A 20,730-nucleotide genomic window follows, 5' to 3' on the forward strand; every position below is an offset into this window, starting at 1 on the left:
ATGGTTTATAAAAGTAACACACTCACAAATTTCTGTTCTCCAGGCTAAAAGATTCTGCTCTGCCTATGCTCAGTAACCAATTTTATAGGATTAATATTTATACTTTAGATATAAGATACTAAATAGATATATATGCCAATTATTTAGCTTTAGATGAATACTCAGACATCTATCTAAGCTTCCAAGAGCCCAAACATACTCTTAGCGGCACAGTTACACCTCAGAAATACTAAATCAATCTGTTCAACTGAAAGCAGTTGTGTTTACCATTGGCAGAAGCACACTCCCTTCTGTATACCAAGGGGAAGTTTTGCACTTAAAAAAACATTTCATGTCAACACATCTCACCTGTGCTCTTTGTTTCTCACGTATTTTTACTTCCTTTTCAATTAATTTTTGTCTCTGGCTAGTTTCTTCTTCCAGTCTTTTCTCTAGTTGCTCTCTGCGGCGCTTTTCTTCTTCCAGAGCTCGTTTTTTAGCTTCCATCTCCCGTTCCTAAATACCACAGCACATGCAGAACTTCAATTATATATGAAACTATAGCTGATAATGTAATTTCTAGCTAGGACTAAATCCATTTTTGCTTCTTAAGTAGCCAGAGATACACATCCAGCAAAGTGGACTGATAATTGGAATCAGAACTGCAAATATTACCACTCTAGAAATTAAGGTTCTTCTTAAGCAGCTCTCCGAGCAGGTATAGGAGCAATGCTGACCTAGCTTCTGATGGGATTCTGCCATCAACTTACTCATTGAGATAGCAGCTATTCCATATGGGATCAAAAACGTAGTATGAGGGTGAAACCAGACCAAACTAGGGGGAGAGAGGTAATTTTTAAAGTGTTTATTAGGTGTAAACTATTTAGGGTCCGATGTTGCATTTAGGAGGATATTATTTAACTAACATGCCCACTTTTAGTTTGCTCATAAAATTATGCTTACCCTGGACTCAAGCAGCCTAGTCTTTTCAGCATGCGCTTGTTTCAGAAGTCTCTCCATTTCTTCTATTCTCGCAACGTTTGAAGTGCTAGCACTGCACACACACACAAAAAAAAGTTATTTAGAAGAATACTTGGTATTTAAAGATATATTTTACAGTCCAACATTAGACAGTTTAAGAATGGAGTTGATACTGGTCTGGGTCCAATTCAGTGCAGTAGGCACTAACGAAACTAACTCGAGCGCCTAAAAATGCACCTTGTCAGTCCCCTGTGATGTGTCATCTTCTCCCAGATAACAGAATATGGATGGAGGTGGTTACACTACCAATCCTCAGAGATGGCATTAGTAGCCAGCTGAATATACCTGTCTTTCTGGCTGTAGACGGTCTGTTTTGTGTCTCACTGAGCTCATCATCAAGAAATGCTCGATAAAATTAAGGAGGAGTAAGAGTAATGGCATAAAGGCCGTTCAGTGACAGAACAGCGTCAGGAAGGATCTACTAGTTAAAGCAACAAGGGTAACCAGAGTGCTAGAGCCTGCTGCAGCACAACACAGCTATCACCTTGGCCTGTCCTTTTTTCTTTTGTGTCTTTTGTCCAATACAGTTTCTTTTTTTCATCTCAATTTAACAGCCATTTCAACTGTGGCATTTCCATGGTGTGCTCTCTGTTTTATTTTTCATCTTATGCTGTTCAAGAAAAACAGTTGATGTTAAATATTACTGTAGCACCATTATTAATGCCATTAGACAAAGCACAACATGAGGAAATTGAATGGATTCAAATGTTTAGGGCAGAGAGAAACTTGACTTGGGATTGTACTGAAAACACTATCTGAGCACTCAAGTGGAAGTGGGTGGCAGGTGGCAGATTTGTTCATGCTACTTAATAGCGTACAGACCAACTGTGAAGGGACACAGGTAAATGGAAGTAGTCCAAATAGGTGTCCTGGGCAAGGAAAAGAAAAATGTAAGAACAACATCCTTCGCTTTCTGAGCACGCCTTTGACGGTTTTAAGACCAGGATTTTTGTCAGAAGTGTTACAGTCTTCAGAAGACATTTCTCTGTCTGGTACTGGGCATAAATTTAATGAGAGGATACAATACAATCTAAAAATAACATACCTCATTTAACCCAAGCTTGCAGACAAGGTATAATCCATCTGAAATCTATCTGAACTCTAAAAGCTTATTGTTTCTAAAACTAGGCCTACGGCTAGTTTGGCCAAAGAATGTTAGTTGATGGGCCAAGAGAATCTGGACCAAAAACTTCAGTAAAAGCAATGGGGCCATAAATTAAGTCATTTGAGCAACCTGGAAGATAGTTAATTTCTGTAGACTTTCCTATATTAAACTAGTTAACACTTCAGCTTAAATTCATTCATCCTTCATTTGCTTATCCTGCTCCCAGAAATTAATGAATAGCAGAAGATCACAATCTCTGAAACGTCAGCCATGAAAAAAAATCAGTTGCTAATAAACCTTGGAATAAATAGTATTTGGTGAGTTGATGAATGACTACAGCAGTTGTGTTTCTTCTGTACTTTGAGCATAGACAGATTTTATGCATTTCCAGCAAACTAGTCTCTCTCAGCTTATACAAGGTAAAATATAACTTAGATATTTCAAATGTGTCAGAACAAAGCATCATAAATTGTTTTCCTTTAAAAACTGATATGGCTAGGAAAGAATCTTGAACACCATCTAAACCAATATGAGTTAAGCTTGCATAAGAGCAGTTTCGTCAAGGAAAATTAACTGCCTATCTTCCCAGTTTTACCAACAAAATCAGCCCACACTCTTTTCTTCCCACACCAAAGTTTGCCTTATGAGAAACTGAAAGATCTGTTCTAATGGGTCCTTTTCAAGTTTGGGGATTTTTTTATTTGTTTGTTTATTTCCAGCATTTGCTGGAAGCTGCAGAAGAGCCAGAGGGAGGCAGAAGGGCAAACAGCACCACTGAAATTAAACAGCCGTTGGGGGTCCCCCGATCTGGGCTGGAGATTCCACTTAAGAGGTGGCCCCAAGGTAGCCCAGACACGTGCCGTCTTCCTCCAAAATGGTCAGAACAGCAAGTCAGAGAGAGCCAGATTTCATACCACTGCCATGTTAAATCACTCCAGAGACAGAGTTAATTCCCAGCTTGTCTCCAGCGGTCAGAAACTTGCCAACTGTGTATCTATTTAAAACAGAAATCCTCAAAACCTGAGTCCTGATGTTTTTACTTTGGAAAAACAAAACAAAACAACAAAATCAAAACAAACAAAAACAAACAAACAAAAACCAAACCACAACCCAGAACCAACCAACAACAAAAAAATAACCAGGCAGCAGAATGAGTGCCACTGGTATTTTCTGAAACCCTTAACATTGCACTGATATAGAGCACAAGAGGAAATCAGTGGGCTGATACCCTGTTACAGGAAACAGATCCCAAATAAAACACAACATGCTAGCCAAAAAAGCTGTCCTGTTCACAAGGGGTTCTTAATCCCGTGACAACATTGTACTTAGTTACCAGCCTTCACTTATGCTTGTGAAACTGCTGGGAAAGGGCTGTGAGCAGAAATGAAAGCACCACCATTAAAAACAGACTGTCAGAAGAAAATTGTTTGCACGCAATTTTGAGACTCAGCTGGACTTTTCTTTTAAACACAGATCGTTGATGTTGCTTTTATCTGAGGAGTGGTTTCTGAGCTGACAGCCTCTGAGGATAAGAAAAGCAGCCGAGGGCTCTGAGCCTTTCAGTGTCATCTCTTCGTTTTTACTGACCTGGAAAAGGCAGAGAGAAGGGCAAAGAAGAGACCACTGGAAGAGCCTCAAGTGTTTCAGCATAAGGCTCCAGTAAGTTAATGTGCTGGACTTGCAGAATAAGTGTACTTCACGGCCAGCAGATGTCTTCGAGAAATTTCCTGCCACAGGAAATTCCTCCCCTGTAGTGACCAGGGCAGGAATCTCAAGTATGACCCACTCTGAAAGAGCATTTACAACTTTGTAATTTCAGTTTGGGACTGACAGTGATTCTTCTGCGGCCTTCGACATCATCACTTAGCCTCTCCATATTTTTATTTTCCATCTTTAAATAAGCAGGTGAGATGATAGTTAAATCTGGTGATAAAGGGCTACACAAATACTAAATATTATGCCAGTCTAATGATCTTACATCTTCTTAACCAGTTACCACCATTCACATTACCGTAGCATCAACATGTACATCTTCTCTTTTTTCATTACAACCCTATGACCATTACAACATCAGAAAGAAAGATGATTTACCTGGAAATATTATCTGGTGAGCATGCCGATATGCTTGTCTCCATACTGTCAGAACTGTCTAAGCTCAATGTATCAAAGGCAGGGTCCTTGTAACTACGATCTGGGTAATGGAAACTGTTCAAATACACATTCGATTCAGATGCTGTTCTGCTGTAGAATTCAGGAGACTTCTGCCTTTGGGTTTCACAGATCCGCTGATGGTTATACCCTACAGAGTACAGAGAAAATATTGCTTTTACACAGAAATTTTGTGACCTGAACATAATGTGTGAAGAGCAGAAGCATTCTGAACATCATCTCAGTCTTAACTGCACTCTGACCAAGGCACAACATTATGGTTAATTGCACAAGTTAATCATAACTGAAAACCTTTAAATACCTGTTTTATCTATGATGGACACAAATATGCACAGATTAGTATGGCTGATTTTCAGTATGTATTCATGTATAGTATTATGAAAATTAATTGGAATGAATTAAATTTTCATTTTAAAATTAGAATTAGGCCTAATCTGGAAAGTAATGCAGCTAAATTCTAGATCTAGAAGAACTGACACTGATTACATTAAAGAAAAAAAAGAAGTACTGATATTCAATGGTCTTGAGTACTTGTTTGGTTGATTTTACTTTATGTGGATTATTTTTTGTCTGTTTGGGGAACTTTGCATTCTGGTAACTGCAAGCAGGACTTTTAGTTTCAGCTGAAATAATATAGGCCACATGTCACATCATCATAGTTATTAGTGTAGAAGTACTTTCATGGAGTTTTGAAACTGCAGTTCACCCTATATGGTTGAAGCAGATCTCTACAGCTCAATGACTGCAAAGAAAAATAAGGTTTATGCAACATTTAAGTTCTTTGCACTGTTATTTTTCCACAAAATCATCCTTCTGAAAAGCCATCCTTCTTGAACACAGGGAACTTTGTTTGCCTACATCTCCTTCAAAAAAATATTTATTCAGAATTATTTTTATCTCATGTCTCCACTGCTCTTTGTAAAAAAATGCAGTGGTATTTATACAGACTTAGAGAGAGGCTGTTGAGCTTGCCTGATAAAGAGGAGAGCAGAATGACAGTTGCCATTTTAACTGCTGAAGTTATTCTCCAGTGCCCTTTTAACATTTGTTTAATCTATGTGATTACAAATGCAACTGCGCTGCTCATCTCTTCCTTCAATTAACGCAAGAAGTGGGACTCTCTCACAGTTCTGATACTCAGTCAAGTTTATAATACTCTCTGCACATTCCTGACCCAAAATCTGAGCTGATGGCAGAGGTGGAGATTAGGAAAGGTTGTTAGATGACATGAAAACCTCCCATCCATACAGGAAAACAGCCACTGAGATTCCACTTATTCAAGATAAACAGACAGGGGAAAAATGCAAACAAACATACAAATGCAGCAAAGTCCAGGTAAAAATTTTTACTAAATGCCATTAAGATACTCATTTTAGGAAAATATGCTTAAAGTATGAATATTTTCCTGCCTTATTCTCATTCTCTATCTGCATATACTAGGTTACTGTCTGGTATTTTTTGCCATGCTGGAGCGGGAAGAGTCCCAGTTCAGAGAGCCAAAACCTGCAGCTCTACCTTGGAAAGCCTATAATATTCTCCAAAAGGTATCATCTGAAAAGCATGACTGAAGCTGAATAACTAAAGCATATTATTAAGGAAATCATGCCCTACAAAAGCATTTCCAAGGCAAATAGTTTACTCTTGCCTCCTCACTTCCCTCTGTACCACACAAAGGCTTCTCCTTGACAGTTAAAGCTGGTTTCTAAGGAACTAATAGGACTCTACTTGCCATTTGAACGAACACTTAATTTCAATAGAAGTTCAACTGCACCGATTAGTAAAAGAAACAAAAGGGACACAGATCCACCTCAGCAATCATAGATAATAGCATCACACAACACAGGTGTTACTGATTCACATGTGCAATTTGGTTTTTTCCCCATTATTATGGAAAATGCTACTGTTATTGCAGATAAGCAATTACCTTTCATACTTGAACCTTTGGAATGATTAATTGCTCCTGTGAAATGGTTATCAGTTATTCATTATGGAAAGAGAGAAAAAAATAAATTACTGAAAGAAATTCAAATGCATGTTTTTCTATTGAGTCCTTTGCAAAACCTTGACTGCTCAGAAGTCTTAATTCCGTATCTTATATTTCACTGAAAAACAAACCCATCTAAAAAGCCATAGAGAAACACAGCTGTTTAACGAACGCTCTCCTAAAGGAAAGTCAACTTCCCATGAAGGTAAAGAACTAATTTTTAAGCAAAACATTAATCAGTTAAATTTATGTAATTGTGCAAACATAACTAAACACTGCAAGAAATATACAGTCGTTAGGTCGCAAAACGAGATGCATTCGCAGAAACAAAGCATGACGAGATGTTCTCATTTTCTCCTCATGCCGTAACGGGTGGTTCGAAGCTCGGGATCGGCTGCAAACCAACGCAGAGGGAGGATCACAGCCAACCTGCCCCCGTCACAGCCCCACTCACACACCGCGCAGGCACAAGCTCCTGCTTGAGGGATTTTTAACTGCTCAGGTGCCCATTCACAGAACATGCGCTCGAGAACATTAAGACTCCTTGCGAGCTCCAGCACTTCACTGCAAGTTTCCCACAAGCCAAGACTTGTATCGGCACCATCTAAGCTGATACAAGAGTTAAAATGTTTCATTGCATTGGCTTGTATTCTCTGTAGTAAAACAGTAAACATTGTTAACAGCCACACTGTTCAGCAAAATATTGCAAATAGCCATAAAGCCATACCATTTTTTAAAAATCCAGACGGGTTATTGCAGAGTCACAAAAAACAGATATGTCGCCACAAAACTATGGTGAGGGTCAGAACTAACTATCGTTGAAAGCTGTTATTAAAAGCGGCACTGTCAAGTGTGTGAAAAAAATAGTACTTCGTAAAAAAGATCATGTTACATTTTATTTCCATTCTTTCTTCTTTTTTAAAAGACTGACATTAATGTGTCAGGATACATTTTTTGTATGGAAACATGCCAAAGTAGGAAGCCCAAGTCTGTCTACCTTGTCATTGTCACCCAGAGATCTGCAAAGATTTCTAAATTTTCTGCTCTACTTGTGCGGCTATAAGCAAAGAAGAAAAAAATTAGGCCTGCACAAAGCTGTAGCTCTGCAGATATTAGCATTACCAGAAGTTTTGTTGTGACAGGTTATTTGACAGCAGGAAAAAAAAAATGAAGTGCTGTCATTATTTAACAATTATTTAAAAGTTTTCCAAGGTTTTTGGAAGAACTTGACAGTGCTGATGCAATCAGTACTTTTTCCAAACATGACAATGCCAGGTAAAGGGATGTTTTCATACCTTTTCTGGCTTTTCCTGAGTTTGAGAAAGAATAAAAAAAATTTTTTTTAAAAAAAAAAAAGGCAAACTGCTTTGAAAAGCTTGCAATTTGTATGTATATACCTTGCCCTCAGTATATTGGGGTTCTTTTTAGATCTTAGAAAGAATACAAACAATCATCTTGCTGGCACATAACTTCTCTATCCAAATATCCGAACAGTTTTGCTCCCAGTGCTGTGTCTGCTCTCACACCCCAACTCCCAGCTCAGTGTTCCCTCTTCCCACCTGGACTCCCACCCTGCAATCAACGGGACCAAACTGGCCAAGCCTCCCCCTCACTCCTGCCTCTCCCTGCACAGGTGTCGGGCACCCAGCACCCCATGGGGGCTTCCTGGGGCCAAGTTTCCACCTGTGCAAAGTGAGATCTCTAGATTATACCAAGTAGCAGCTTCTTCATTTTTTTTTTTTTCCTCCACATGGTTTGCTTGCAGAAGCATTTAAACAGGAGCTGAATTTATAAATACAGTCCTTCAAAATTAACTCATGAAGGCCTGCTAAGAAATAGCTTTGTCCACTAAACATTTTATAAGTTGTTCTTAACTCAGGCTATGATTACTGAAAGTGGCTGTTTCTTTCAAGGACAACTCTTGAACTCAAATGACTGACTAAATAGAGTTTTGGTAATCCTACAATAAGGACTGTTTAGCACTTAAAAATATTTCCTAAAATATTTCCTACTGGATCTGACCTAAAATTTAGTCATTCATAGACATTACTTGTTCCTGTGCAAAGACAAAGAGATTGAAATGCATGTTCAAACTCAAGTGGCTGTTCTTCATTTCCCTAACTTCGTTTTTTATTTAGAATTTTCCCTCTCAGACTTCTACATTTACCTTCTTGGACTGAAATTAGAAAAACTGGAGAAAGCAAATTAGAGAAAACTCATTTTATACCATTACTAGTTTAATGATGATTTTCAGATGATATCTTCAAACTAGTTGAGCTGCCACTTCTTCCTCCAGGCACCATTGAATATACTTTTTTTCAGATCTATACAAACATACCAAAACATCTGTCCTAGAAGTTTGCCCAATGCTTTTAAGCCCTAGAGACCGTGCTAAGCTACTAATACAGCTTCAGGACGCCATCATCCATCCTCTTTGTATGGCAGTGTGCGGGACACTGCGGGACAGCCAGTGCTCCAGAGTGGATGAGATGGCATTGACCATGTGAGACCCTGGATCTCCACCAAGCCCAGCACACCCAGCTCCAGTGCACCTGGTGCAGCTCTGTGCTCAGGGTATCAGTAACTCCAGCCCCCTGTGTCGTTTGCAATACATCACCCCGAACACAGAAAACTGACAGAGTGAAAAACCTGTCGGGTGGGAAGAGAAATGCAAGGAAAGCAAGAAGTGGTTCAATACACATGACAAGTCAAGAACCCTTTTTATTATATCTATTCAACACCTATTTTAGCTGAACAACTAATTTTTGGAACGGGAAGAGAAGCGAGCATGTATTTATCAGTATAGGCAGTATCCATACATTTGCAGAGTTCCACTGATTTGATAGAAAAATCTTCCTCCTCCAAAATATTCACTTAGTCCAAAAACACAAATGTGATCTACCTCAACAATGGTTTTGTAAGAAATACAGTGTATTTATTATTTAATAAACATTTATCGCAGTGATGGAATGAAACTGCCAAGCAAGTCCAGTGACATGAGATTTGGCTTAGTTTTCAATGATGTGTTAAAGGATGTCTGCTGAAATTCATTTTAGTTACACAGGTTCCAATCTCGGCAATTTTAGTGGAAGCCACGTAAGAGTTCAGAATTTTAATTGACAATAGTGTTCCATTTCAGTTGTACTGCGTGGTATGTTTAAATACTACACTATGTTCAAAACATTACCCAAATCCCACTGACCCACAGAAATGCATGTCCGTTACTCATGACTTGGAAGACATGCTTGGTTTTCCTCTTCTTTGTGGAAGAAAAAGCTTGGTTTTCCTCCCTGCAGTATAAGTGTGGGTATGACGTGCAATGGGAAACCAGAAATCACATCAAGTTGAACGCAGACCCCTCCCTGCCTGTACCTGGGTTGGGGGCTATGTCACTTATGTAGGGCTGTCCCTCTTCAAAACCGCATTTCTCATGGAGCGAGCAGCCCAGAGCATTTTTTGGGGCAGACAGATAATACAGTGTGGATGATCATGTGTCCAGCACGCCCTGGTCCTTTTGTACAGCTGGACAGAAATGCTCTAGGATCTGCCTCTTACCACCTGAGTTGGACATCTCTTTCCTTGCCAAGTTAAACACGGCACTTCAGAGCAAGAGGAAGCAATTGTACTCTTCAAGCTCCTCCAAAAGCAAGAAATTCACAGAGCTCCACATTGAACACAGAGGGAATAAACCCTTTGCTAATTACTAAGAGAGGCAGTCAAGCCCCAAATAATCCTTGCATTCCTATGCCCTTTGTGTTTTGACTCCATCTCTTTGCAAATTCTGTGAGAGTTCAAGTAAAGCACCTGTCAGCAGTATCATTTTCTCTTTGACAAAGCTGAGGTTTCAGGATAGGCCATCTGGAACCGTCTTCTTTCCTGGTATGAATTAATCCTGTAAGGCGCTCCTCTTAACTTAGAATTTCCAATTCAAGCTATTGGATCTTTCAAAGAATAAGGGTCATCATCTAGTATGGCAGGCAGTATAGCATACGTGATTTTTCATGGCATATGACAAGTACTGTGCCAAGTGCCTTAACAAATACATTTCATTCTCCCCTGCCGCTTTTCTTTGTCAGGCCATAACTCAGTTTTGGTTTGTGTGTTTTGTTTTGTTTGTTGGTGGTGGTGGATTTTTTGTTTGGTGGTTTGGTTTTTTTGGGGGGGAGGAGAGGGGGTTGTTTGTGGTTTTTTTTGGTTTTGTGTAGGTGTGGTTTTGTTTGTTTTTCTTTTTTCTCCTTCCTCACTCTTAAGTCAAGAAATCTGCCTATACTCTTAGGATTTTCTTAATTGCATGCTGACAGAAAAAAAGGAACATGAAAACTGATCAAATGATTTTTAAAACTCTTTGGCTCTATTAGGCTTGGCAACACCTTGTCATTATGTTTTAGATCATACGCTAATGCTGTTTTGCAGCTATTTTACAGAAATATTTCAGATTTTGAACATGTGATCTCTTGTCATCAAAGTTTAGCCAAACCAACCTTACTGATTTTCAAACTGAAACAAAGTGTTTTCTGCACAATGGCATAATGTTGAGTCTGAATGTACTTGCAAGCAATTCCACCCTTGCAAATGCAATATATCAAAGAAGCTTTCCGAGCTGAGTATGAAGCTCCTTTTGTATTGCATCCAAAATACGTCAAGATAAGTTAGTCGCAACACGGCAGGTTTGTGGAAGGCCTGCTGCGTAACTAAAGCTCAAAAAAAAAAAAAAAAAAAGCGCCTGGATCAGCGCTATAAAGTGAATGTAGTAAGTCATGATCCCTTCTCAGCAAGCTCGTTCCACCCCTGTACTGAATCAACTTGGTACATATGGCTGACCTCAGATGGGATCTTTGACCTTTAACAGCTGCCAGCTCTGACAAGTCCTATGGGAACAGGATGGATCCTGCCTCAGCTCAGACTTAGTCAGTGCAATTCTACATCAGGACCCCTGGCACTTACACTGATAACAACGCTGCAGGTGCCAGAAAGAAAAGAAAGTGACAGATGGCACTGAAGCAACTGCATTTGAAGATGGGACACTTATGAATAATGAATCTCATTAAAGCAGAAATTAAGTGTATCAACTCAAGTCGACAGACACAGAATGCCACAGCCTACAAGCTCATGTATTAAAGATGCAACTTGCTTTTGGATCCAGTATTCTCATGTCCATATTACAAAAGTGCAGCTACCAATCCATGGTAAAACACCTCCCTCCTTTCCTACTTTGTAGTCCAAATATTTAAGACCGGTGACAAGAGCATGGTTACAGATTCTCAAAGGTAAGTCATGATATTGAATGTCTGTCTGGACAATTACTTTGTCCAGACAAAAGCATATGCCCATGAAAAACAGTTTTTAAGATCACATAGTGAAAAGAATTATTAAAAAAAAAAGCAACTCATAATATCTTTAATATATTGCCTCAAAATCACTCATAGAAATTACGCAGTTAACCCAATGTGTATTTTTCAATACGCTTTTCTTGTTTACTTCATTATATTTGGTGACCACGTACCTCAGAACTACATGTGCACCTACATCACCATCCTGACTTCTGATATCTGCAAATTACATTTAGAGCTAGTTTTTTTACACCAAGAAGGAAAGTCTTATTTTACAGCCCTGTTGATTACAGCAACACCAGTTTCAGACTTATTTTCTGAAAAAAAATAAACACTGACTTTTAACAGCAATGAATCAAACAAAAAGGTCTTACCTTTGTGCATCCTTCTTGACTCTGACTCTTTGGTCATGGTTGCCAGGCAGTGAGGAAGCACGCTGCCACAACTGTTGCTCTGTCCCAGCGGTAAATGTCCCTGCAGAAAAGTTTGTAAATATGTGCTTAAAACGACACTACTTTTTTTTGTATCAGCCACTAATGGTAACGCAGCTTGTTTTGTCATGGGTAACAATGTGAAGTCACACCAATCGGCCATGCATATTTTAGTTTCCCACAGTCTCTATTAGACCAAAAAGTTTTCAAAGTAATATCTCCCACCATTTGTTGATTTACCACATCAGAAATAAAGAGTATTTTCCCTTTGTACACAACTCTACCGTTTAGAGGCCTTGGGTAGGAAGGAAAACAACCCGTTGAGCGTCTACAATCAATTCAAACTAAAGTAGCCTGGAAATACAATCCTTGAGATACATGAATCAAAATGCAAGATTACAATTCGGCACCACATTTCCAGAGGTCAGAATAGAGGCTGGGTGGATGGAAGGCTTCCTGGATATGACTGTGTGTTAATAACTCAAATTTCTTTCAAAGTCAATTTCAGATGTGAATATAGGGTGCTATGTAATGCTTACAGTGCTACCCAGCCTTACCTCTAACATAATATAGGCTCTTATATAGACTTCAGAAGGCTGTTAATAGCATGCAACTACGTACTTTAGATGCAACACTTCGTCCCAGAGTAGCGCTGCTGAAGGGTGGCGAGACAGACGGACTCGTTTTCTTGCGAGGTAAAGTATCGCTCATGTACATGCATTCCCTCTGCTGCTTCTTTCGCTCTTCCAGATTTCTGAAATGCTTCAAATGTAATTTGTTACACAGTTTTGACAAAATGAATTGACCTACTTGCTCAGTTACGCTCTATATGGAATATATTGGAGGTGATAGTCTGGGAACTTCACCAGAAAGAACAAAATCTAAAATACAGAGTACCTCTTGCTTCACAATACTTTCCAGCATTTCTACAAATATAACATTAAAATAATGACAATTAAGAAAATACATTAAATTCATGTGCACACTTAGTGTACAAGTCCCTATACCATTTTTTTTTAACTCAAGTCTAGTGTACAAGTGGAATCAAATTATACAGAATAACATTTATTTACAAGTTATTGCAATGAATTGGTGGCTTAAAACTGATACAGCTTTTGAGAGGCATTGTTCAAACTTATATGAGAAATTAATTTAGGATTTCAAATGCAGCCACCTCTACTTCATTGCCACAAGTCTTCTGACAGTTACAATGGCTCATAAATATTGGTATTTGCCTCTGGATTACCTATATAAGGATAATTTTTGTTCAGTAACATTCTATAATGCATTGTGTTGATTTTTGAATGAGAAAGGCCTTTAAGTGCAACACTCTGCAAGAGCAATCAACTAATGGATCTATCATATCACCCTAATGACTTCACACATAAATCAACTTCATGGCCACCATAAAAAAAAAATATATATATAATAATCCCAAGTTATCAGCTTTGAATCTGTTACCTGTTGTTGCCTGCGGTGTTTCTTAGCTGGCAGAGGTGGAGGTGTATCAGATAAAGGAATAGGATCTACATGAGTAGCCATGACCTCAGGCCAATGGACTGATGGAAGTTGAGCAATAGAGCGAGGAGAAAGAGAGTGAGGAAACACAAATCCAGAACAGAGAGGTGATCTTAGCTTTATAGAAAAAAGAGAAATTACACACAGAGTTTTCTTTTTGGAATTGCTCAAAAGATACGGCACATACAAGCTGCAGTTTTAGCACTGTGTCTATTGGAGCATTTAGCAGGAAAGAGGTGTGCTATATTGCAACTCTCCAGGCATATTTAACTACCAGAAGCAGCACAGAAACGTCAAATTCTAAACCTGTTGCTGCCTTATTGCAACACAAAGACAGGTGGCTTTACATTTGTAAGACTATTCCATTCCTTTAAAAGGAGATTTATTCAAAATTTGCTGTGGTCATTTCAAAGGACAAAACGTCACAAAGAATGAGGAAAAGACAGAGTAAGCTAGAAGGCACAGATTGGACAGACTTCATGAAATAGCTAAGATAAATAGAAGCTGCCCATTTTCACCAGGTATTCAAGATATACTTCTTCTACCACCACACAGGAAAAAAAATACTACAAAATATACAAAATTAACACCTAAGCACCATTGAACGTGTAATCATTAAATGTGTCCACAGACTGTTTCTCCAAAGGTGCATTACATTATCATGTTTGACAGGCAAAGATTGTCACTTATTGCTGCTTGGGTCATAAGCATTCAGGTTTTTTGGCCTTTGAAGTCTCATCTACATTATCAAGGACAGTTTACAACAGGAGCAGTACTCCAGCTTTACTATTAAATCATTCTCTGACTCGGTAACTGGCAGACGGCAGTTTGCCTTAGGGTCAATTTGCTACACATTGAATTACCAAAAAAAAAAAAAAAAAGAAAAAAAATAAATAAAAGAAGAAAAGAAAAAGGCAGCCATGAAAGAACAATGCAAACAAAGGGAAATGTCTCCCAAACAAACCTCTTTATTTTGTGGCTGGCTGGTCAGCACAGCCGTGGAAGGCTCAGTGGCAACTGCTTCAGCATCTGTGGGGGGCTGAGTGGAAGGGGATATATTCGTAGAATTGCCATACAGCTCACTAATTTCACTTACACTGATATAGCCCTAAAAGGAGGAATTCAGAAGTTAAAAGAAGCAAAAGCCAAAAGACGTGCAAGAGTATTAATGTATCCAGTACGATGAAAGTTAGTTTAGAGTGATACAGCCAAATATTGGTTATCATTGAAATACTTCATCAAAAATAAAATTATCAAACTTATCAAATGTTGAATACTTCAATTGGGAAAATTATTCTTCATTTAAACAAATACATTTGTGTGATCAAAAAGCAAATGTACATTAAGTGACCAAAAGACTTTACTAAAATGTGAATATCCTTTAGAAATTATGTAGCTCTTTCTTGGGAAAGCAGATTGTGGGAAAAGGAAAAACAAATCTTGTTCACCCATCTTTTTCTTTCTTATTTTTTTTTTGTCCATGTTCAAATAAAATAACTTACCCTGATTTGTTTCTTGCCTAACTATTAACCTAGTTTGAGTAAACAAAGTGACTGACAAAACTGGGAATAACTTACATAAGGACAAGCCCTTGCTATTCTAAATTACACTGACACAACATCTCCCATTTGCGTCGCTTTAACTTTGAGGTGTTACCAGGAGACAAGGGTAAGACGCTGTTAGTGTTAGCCCAATAGTCATGGACATCAGAGTGTGCTGCTTCTGCCTGCAGAGAAGTTTTATGCAGGCAGATTTGAGATATAATAGCAGAAAACAATTGTTGCATGTGTTCTGATGTTAACTTAATAAATGTTATTTATAAAATATGGATTCTAATCCATAGTGTACAGGATGTCAGACCATAAAAAGTCAAATGACCTAACTTCTTATCCATAGAATACTAAGCTATGCAAAAGGAAGAATAAATCACTGTTGAAGCAATGTCATAAAAATGAGACAGAAATATACTTATTTTTTAAATCAAGATGGTAAGCTGCTTTTAAATTGAGACAGTGTTGAAGGGGTTTTGTTTCTATTACTGTACCAGCACAGTGACATGCCAGTATGTATACTTTGGCAATTCAGTAAGAGAAGCCACAGATTACTACAGTATTTCTTCTTTAAAAAAATGCATAAATTTAGCACTGATCATAGAAGACAGGCAGAAAAAATACCAACCCTGTTATCTATCAGTGTAATTTTCAATGTATTTTATCAACTACTTCAAGCAGATACACAATTTTGGAAAAATTGTGAACACAGCACTCTAGAAATACGAGGTAAATCTTGACTCAGATACCATTTGATGATTAAATGAGAAGGAGACTGGGTAAGATCCTGAAGTTTCCCTCTCAAAACATATGGCCATATAACAGCAGAGTCCAGTGTGATTAAACATAAAAGTTGCTTAACCATCTTGTAGTAGCAGTATGTCAGTAACCAAAACTCAGCAAGCCTATGAATGCAACATTGCATCCATTTTTATAGATGATAAAAGCACCTCCACCATTATATAAAAAACATTCAGCTCATTCACAACCTCAGTGGGGATTCACCATGGGTTGAAAAAAAAAAAACAAACCCCAAACAACTATGACTTCACTAAGCGTTAGCTCAGGCCCCTATTACTTTAGATCAAATAAATGGTTTCAAGTCAGATTAGGCATCTTTGTCAATGCTGAACTCTTAAACGGCATTGATTTTCCTCAGTTATTTAAGTACTAGGATAAGCATCCTGCCTCTTTACGTGAGGCCGTGTTATTCTCGTTGCTGTGCATGTGGGGAGCGAGCATCTCAATGGATGGAAGAGTCACAAACGCACTTTGGAGAGGAGAGGCTGGGAAATATCGGACCACAAACTTGACTGATACATGAGCAACTGCGTGGTGAAATCAGCTCCTGTGTGTGGGGAGTCTGTTTCAGCCTGTGCACCATTTGGTACCTGAACAGTCAGAGAAAAATAAAACTAAACCAAGACAAACAATGTCTGGCAAGCAAAAGCTTTTCTTTTATAGGAGAGAGCCTATGGGGACACTGAGTTTAAAACAGATAACCCACGCTGTTCCTTCTCTCCTTTACCTTAGAGTAAGTCCTAACTTGACTTCATTACAGTAAACAGAACAATGCTGCTGAATAATCCATTTCAATAAAAGAGCGTCAGGATCACTTAATGTAGTTGCATTTTGAAACATCTGTGATTAAACAAACCATGATATGGATACAAAGACAAAACTTGGAGAGATCACCCACTCTCTAGTGAGAAAATGAACAGATCCATCTCAAAAGCAGAACCATGAAGCTTAGACTTGCCAGATAACCTGGTGGGAGGTCAGATGTCCAGGTCAGAGCACAACCTAGGACACTGGAAGTCTAAGCATCTGCAACGTGGCGTGCAGTGAGGAAGGGTGCTCAACCCCACTGCCATGTGCTGAAGGCCACCCAGGCTCACCAGAGACTTCAAGGCCCAATAAGCAAGATCACATTTCCCAGGTGCTGAGAGGACGTGTGGTTGCTTTAGACTTCAAGATCCCAACTTCCCACAGTGACACTGACATCATTCGATGGGTCAGACCTTGTTCAGGGCTTCAACACAAGCAGATCTCGCAAGTCCAGTCAGACCTCTTAAGCAGAAGTTAATGCAGCAGCCACAGATACCTGTCAGTGTATTTTAAATGCTACATGTTCTGCTTCTCCATTTATAACTTCATGTTTATCTGGAGTCTGCAGATTTATCAAGTCAATAAACATGGGGAGTTAATGCTAATATCATATGTGCTGACTGAATCTGTGCAATGGCTGTGGCTTACCTTACATGGACCTTGCTCACGAACCTTGAGGCTTAAAGCGGTGCCCTCAAACCTATGAAGTCTTGACAGCTGCAGGTAAACTCTGGGTCTCATCATGCCTTATCCAAACTAACTCAGCTTTTTCAGCAAGAAATATTTTACACCTTTACTCTTAACTACTCAAAATAGTTAAACAAATAGCTCAATAGTTATCTAAGAAACAAAATAGTGTGAAGTCTCCAATGCTTTTTAAAAAGATCAAAACGTACAGTTATCATGCTTTACTGCAGAGCCTTAGAATGAAGGAGGGGAGGCAATGGTACAATCTACAGTACAAAAATAAGACTGAACCATATTCGTACTTGAACAGAGTTATTCCTGGACTTCATTCCTCTTCACTTCAATGAGGTTTAATTGCCCATTTTGAGAAAATTACACACCCCCCTCCACACACTCCTTCCTCCCACATAAAAAACATCATTTTTCCAGGGCAAGAGATTAAGGCAATACCAGTCACATCTGGGAAAATGTCAAGAGAAGCTATTTTTGCTCACCCATGCATTTGGACTTCCATGAATAGCTTTACAAAGTAATTTCATCACATCTCAAAATGATTTGTATGAATAGGACTTTACTAAATACTATAGTGCTTTTGAATGAAGTGTTATTAAAAGTTACTTATGGTCAAGTAAAAAGCAGTGAATCTCTTTACCTCTTTTAGACTATTGGGACTGACAGGAAATCCCTTTCCTCCGGAAAGTGTGGAATATTTCTTTTCCAGATTACAGAGATTCTCTTTTTCCTGTTAAAACCAAATAGTTCATGTTAAATACCAACAGCCACATACTGAAAATAAGTGCTAGCCATTTTCTTAAGTGCATAAAGAAGCACGCTGGGATAGAAGGCCAGAAACTGCATAGCAGACCTTCAGCTTCATCCACTTAAAGCAGAATTGAACAAAAAATTGAGATACAGAATGAAAAATTAGTGAAAGATTTTATTTAATAACCACAGACAAATCAAATAGGTCTTCCTTCAGCACTTTGAAAATGCCGATTCTCCGTAATGAACTAAACATGATTTCTCTCATGATTAAAAGCATAGAATCGTAGAATCATTTTGGTTGGAAGAGACCCTCAGGATCATTGAGTCCAACCATAACCTAACTCTAGCACTGAACCGTGTCCCTAAGAACCTCATCTAAATGCCTTTTAAACACCTCCAGGGATGGTGACTCCACCACTTCCCTGGGCAGCCTGTTCCAATGCCTGACAATCTTTTCCATGAAGAATTTTTCCCTAATATCCAATCAGAACCTCCCTTGGCAAAAACTGAGGCCATTTCCTCTCGTCCTATTACTTGCAACTTGGGAGAAGAGACCAACCCCTCCCTGCTACGACCTCCTTTCAGGCAGTTGCAGACAGCGATCAGGTCTCCCCTCAGCCTCCTTTTCTCCAGGCTAAACAGCCCCAGTTCCCTCAACTGCTCCTCATCAGACTTGTGCTCCAAAAAAGCAAAACATAAAACGGATGCAAAGTGTTCGTGTCAGCTTCCAATTACCCAGATGTTAGCTGATGCAAAGTAGCTCATCTGGTGGCCTCGTATGGGCTATTACAAGCCAGAAATCTGAGCTCTCTGTGTGCAGTTCCAGCAGCCATACAGGGAGCACAGGCAGAAGCTTCAGCACCTGGGTGGGTTGAGTCCTCTGGAAATGAGGCACCTCTAAAACCCTGTCAATTATCAAATGCCACTAACATTTTCTCCTACGAAATCTGCTGACTAATTACAAAAGATTTTTTAAAAGGTTAATGGATACAAAAGATTACTGTCACATTATTACCTATTTGCCAGCTTCTGCACAACTGATGCTTTTCTTGTGTTCTACGTTCTTTTATTCTATGAAATGCTCTTTTATTACACACTAATAATATTTGAAACACAATAAATACTTACCCTTTGCAGCATCATTATTAAGTTGTTTTTCTCTTTTACAAAATGATCTTGTTCTCTTTGTGCTTGTTGGACAATATGATTGGCTTGTTTTTTGAGAGCAGATATCTTTTCCTAATATAAAAAGAAAATAATCACAATTTACATGTTTTATTTTCAAAGCACAAGACAACCTGCAGCAAGGATCCTATTCATGAGAGTTCACCCATCCATGTGAGTGAAGCAGTAGAAAAAGTATTTACAAAACAGCTCACTGCTCTGAAGGAGATAATTAAATAAGATTTAGACAGTAAAGAGACAATTTATTCAATAAACAAAAGAAAAATTGCATACATTCTTTGATAATATAGTGACTAGCATCCATATACTGAATGGAACTGGTTTAGAGATGCAATTTCAGATCTCTGTAAAACTGGTATTTAATTGGTTGAGATATGACTTCTATGACTGATTATAAAAATTAAGGTATTTTCTTAACTTGGTGTTCTATTATTATTTAAAAAAAAATCATTGAACATCAAGATCAAATAACAGCATGAAATAACTGTAGTTTTGTCCAGAGTGTACAAATCTCCTTTCTAAAAGAAATAAAAATAACACTCGGGTACTTTTTGTAGCAAATTAAAGGTTTTAACTTTCATATGCTAATATACAAACAGGGTATGGAATTTATTGATTTATTTCCTTTTGGAGAAGAGCATGATTTGATCTGTGTGGGATGTTACTTGGCCATCACCTTTGCTGTGCTGCAAAAGCTTTTTCAAAGAGGAGAGATTTGCATTATTTCTTACAGACGGACAGGTTATAAATCCATTGCGTCTCCTTTATGCTCAACAACGAAGAACAAATGAATGAAGTTGTTTGTGCTTTTACCTTTCTACTGACAATGCTACGCTGATATTCAGCTACTTCACGCAGGAGCTGTTGTGTCAGATTTTCTTTCTCTTCATCTAACCTGCTTTCATGTTCAAGCTGCTGAAATTCCAGGTCTTCAAAGTGTTTGCTTTCTATGTCCAACAGATCAGCATCCTTAAGCAAAAGAAAAAAATAATTTAGTAATCATGCTTTCACTGACACCAGAGTAGATGTACTCACAAACAGACACAAAAATCACAGTCTAAAATGGCATTTACATATCTTGTACAACATGTTTAAACAGGAATTCAACACTTTTAATGACCTACTGTCATAATGAGAGAAAATACGGCTAATCGTTGTTTGATGTTTCCTTCTCCATCGCTCCTCCTGTCCTCCTTGCTGACAAAGACAAAGCACCATCACGGTGAGGGAGCTGCTTTGCAGGGTTCAGATCAAGCTGGCGCATCTTAAGCACCGAGCGCACCCCGGCTGGGCAGATGACTCTGCTGTAGCCTTGCTGAGGCACCACCAAAGCCTCAACCTACCTGGTAAGGTTGTCATGTGCCAAACTGGGACAGCA

The 20,730-nt window shown here is 38.6% G+C and overlaps 1 protein-coding gene across 8 annotated transcripts in view; it reads right to left on the reverse strand.

Annotated features, from left to right (window-relative positions):
* PHLDB2 (pleckstrin homology like domain family B member 2) overlaps positions 1–20,730 on the reverse strand; it is an 88,763-nt gene that overhangs the window by 7,780 nt on the left and 60,253 nt on the right. For 5 of the 8 annotated variants that reach the window (XM_065643585.1, XM_065643595.1, XM_065643604.1 and 2 more), the window contains 10 exons: positions 20,166–20,321; positions 19,296–19,406; positions 18,055–18,144; positions 14,522–14,665; positions 13,501–13,674; positions 12,661–12,801; positions 11,983–12,082; positions 4,217–4,424; positions 943–1,033; positions 349–495 (listed from right to left, as the gene is read on the reverse strand). In XM_065643585.1, the coding sequence (XP_065499657.1) occupies positions 349–495; positions 943–1,033; positions 4,217–4,424; positions 11,983–12,082; positions 12,661–12,801; positions 13,501–13,674; positions 14,522–14,665; positions 18,055–18,144; positions 19,296–19,406; positions 20,166–20,321 (1,362 nt within the window). The remainder of the gene's footprint in view (positions 1–348; positions 496–942; positions 1,034–4,216; positions 4,425–11,982; positions 12,083–12,660; positions 12,802–13,500; positions 13,675–14,521; positions 14,666–18,054; positions 18,145–19,295; positions 19,407–20,165; positions 20,322–20,730) is intronic. The other 3 variants (XM_065643620.1, XM_065643613.1, XM_065643628.1) reach the window with 2 other exon arrangements.

This window comes from Caloenas nicobarica, chromosome 1, assembly GCF_036013445.1.
Source record: "Caloenas nicobarica isolate bCalNic1 chromosome 1, bCalNic1.hap1, whole genome shotgun sequence".
Classification (NCBI taxonomy): Eukaryota; Metazoa; Chordata; class Aves; order Columbiformes; family Columbidae; genus Caloenas; species Caloenas nicobarica.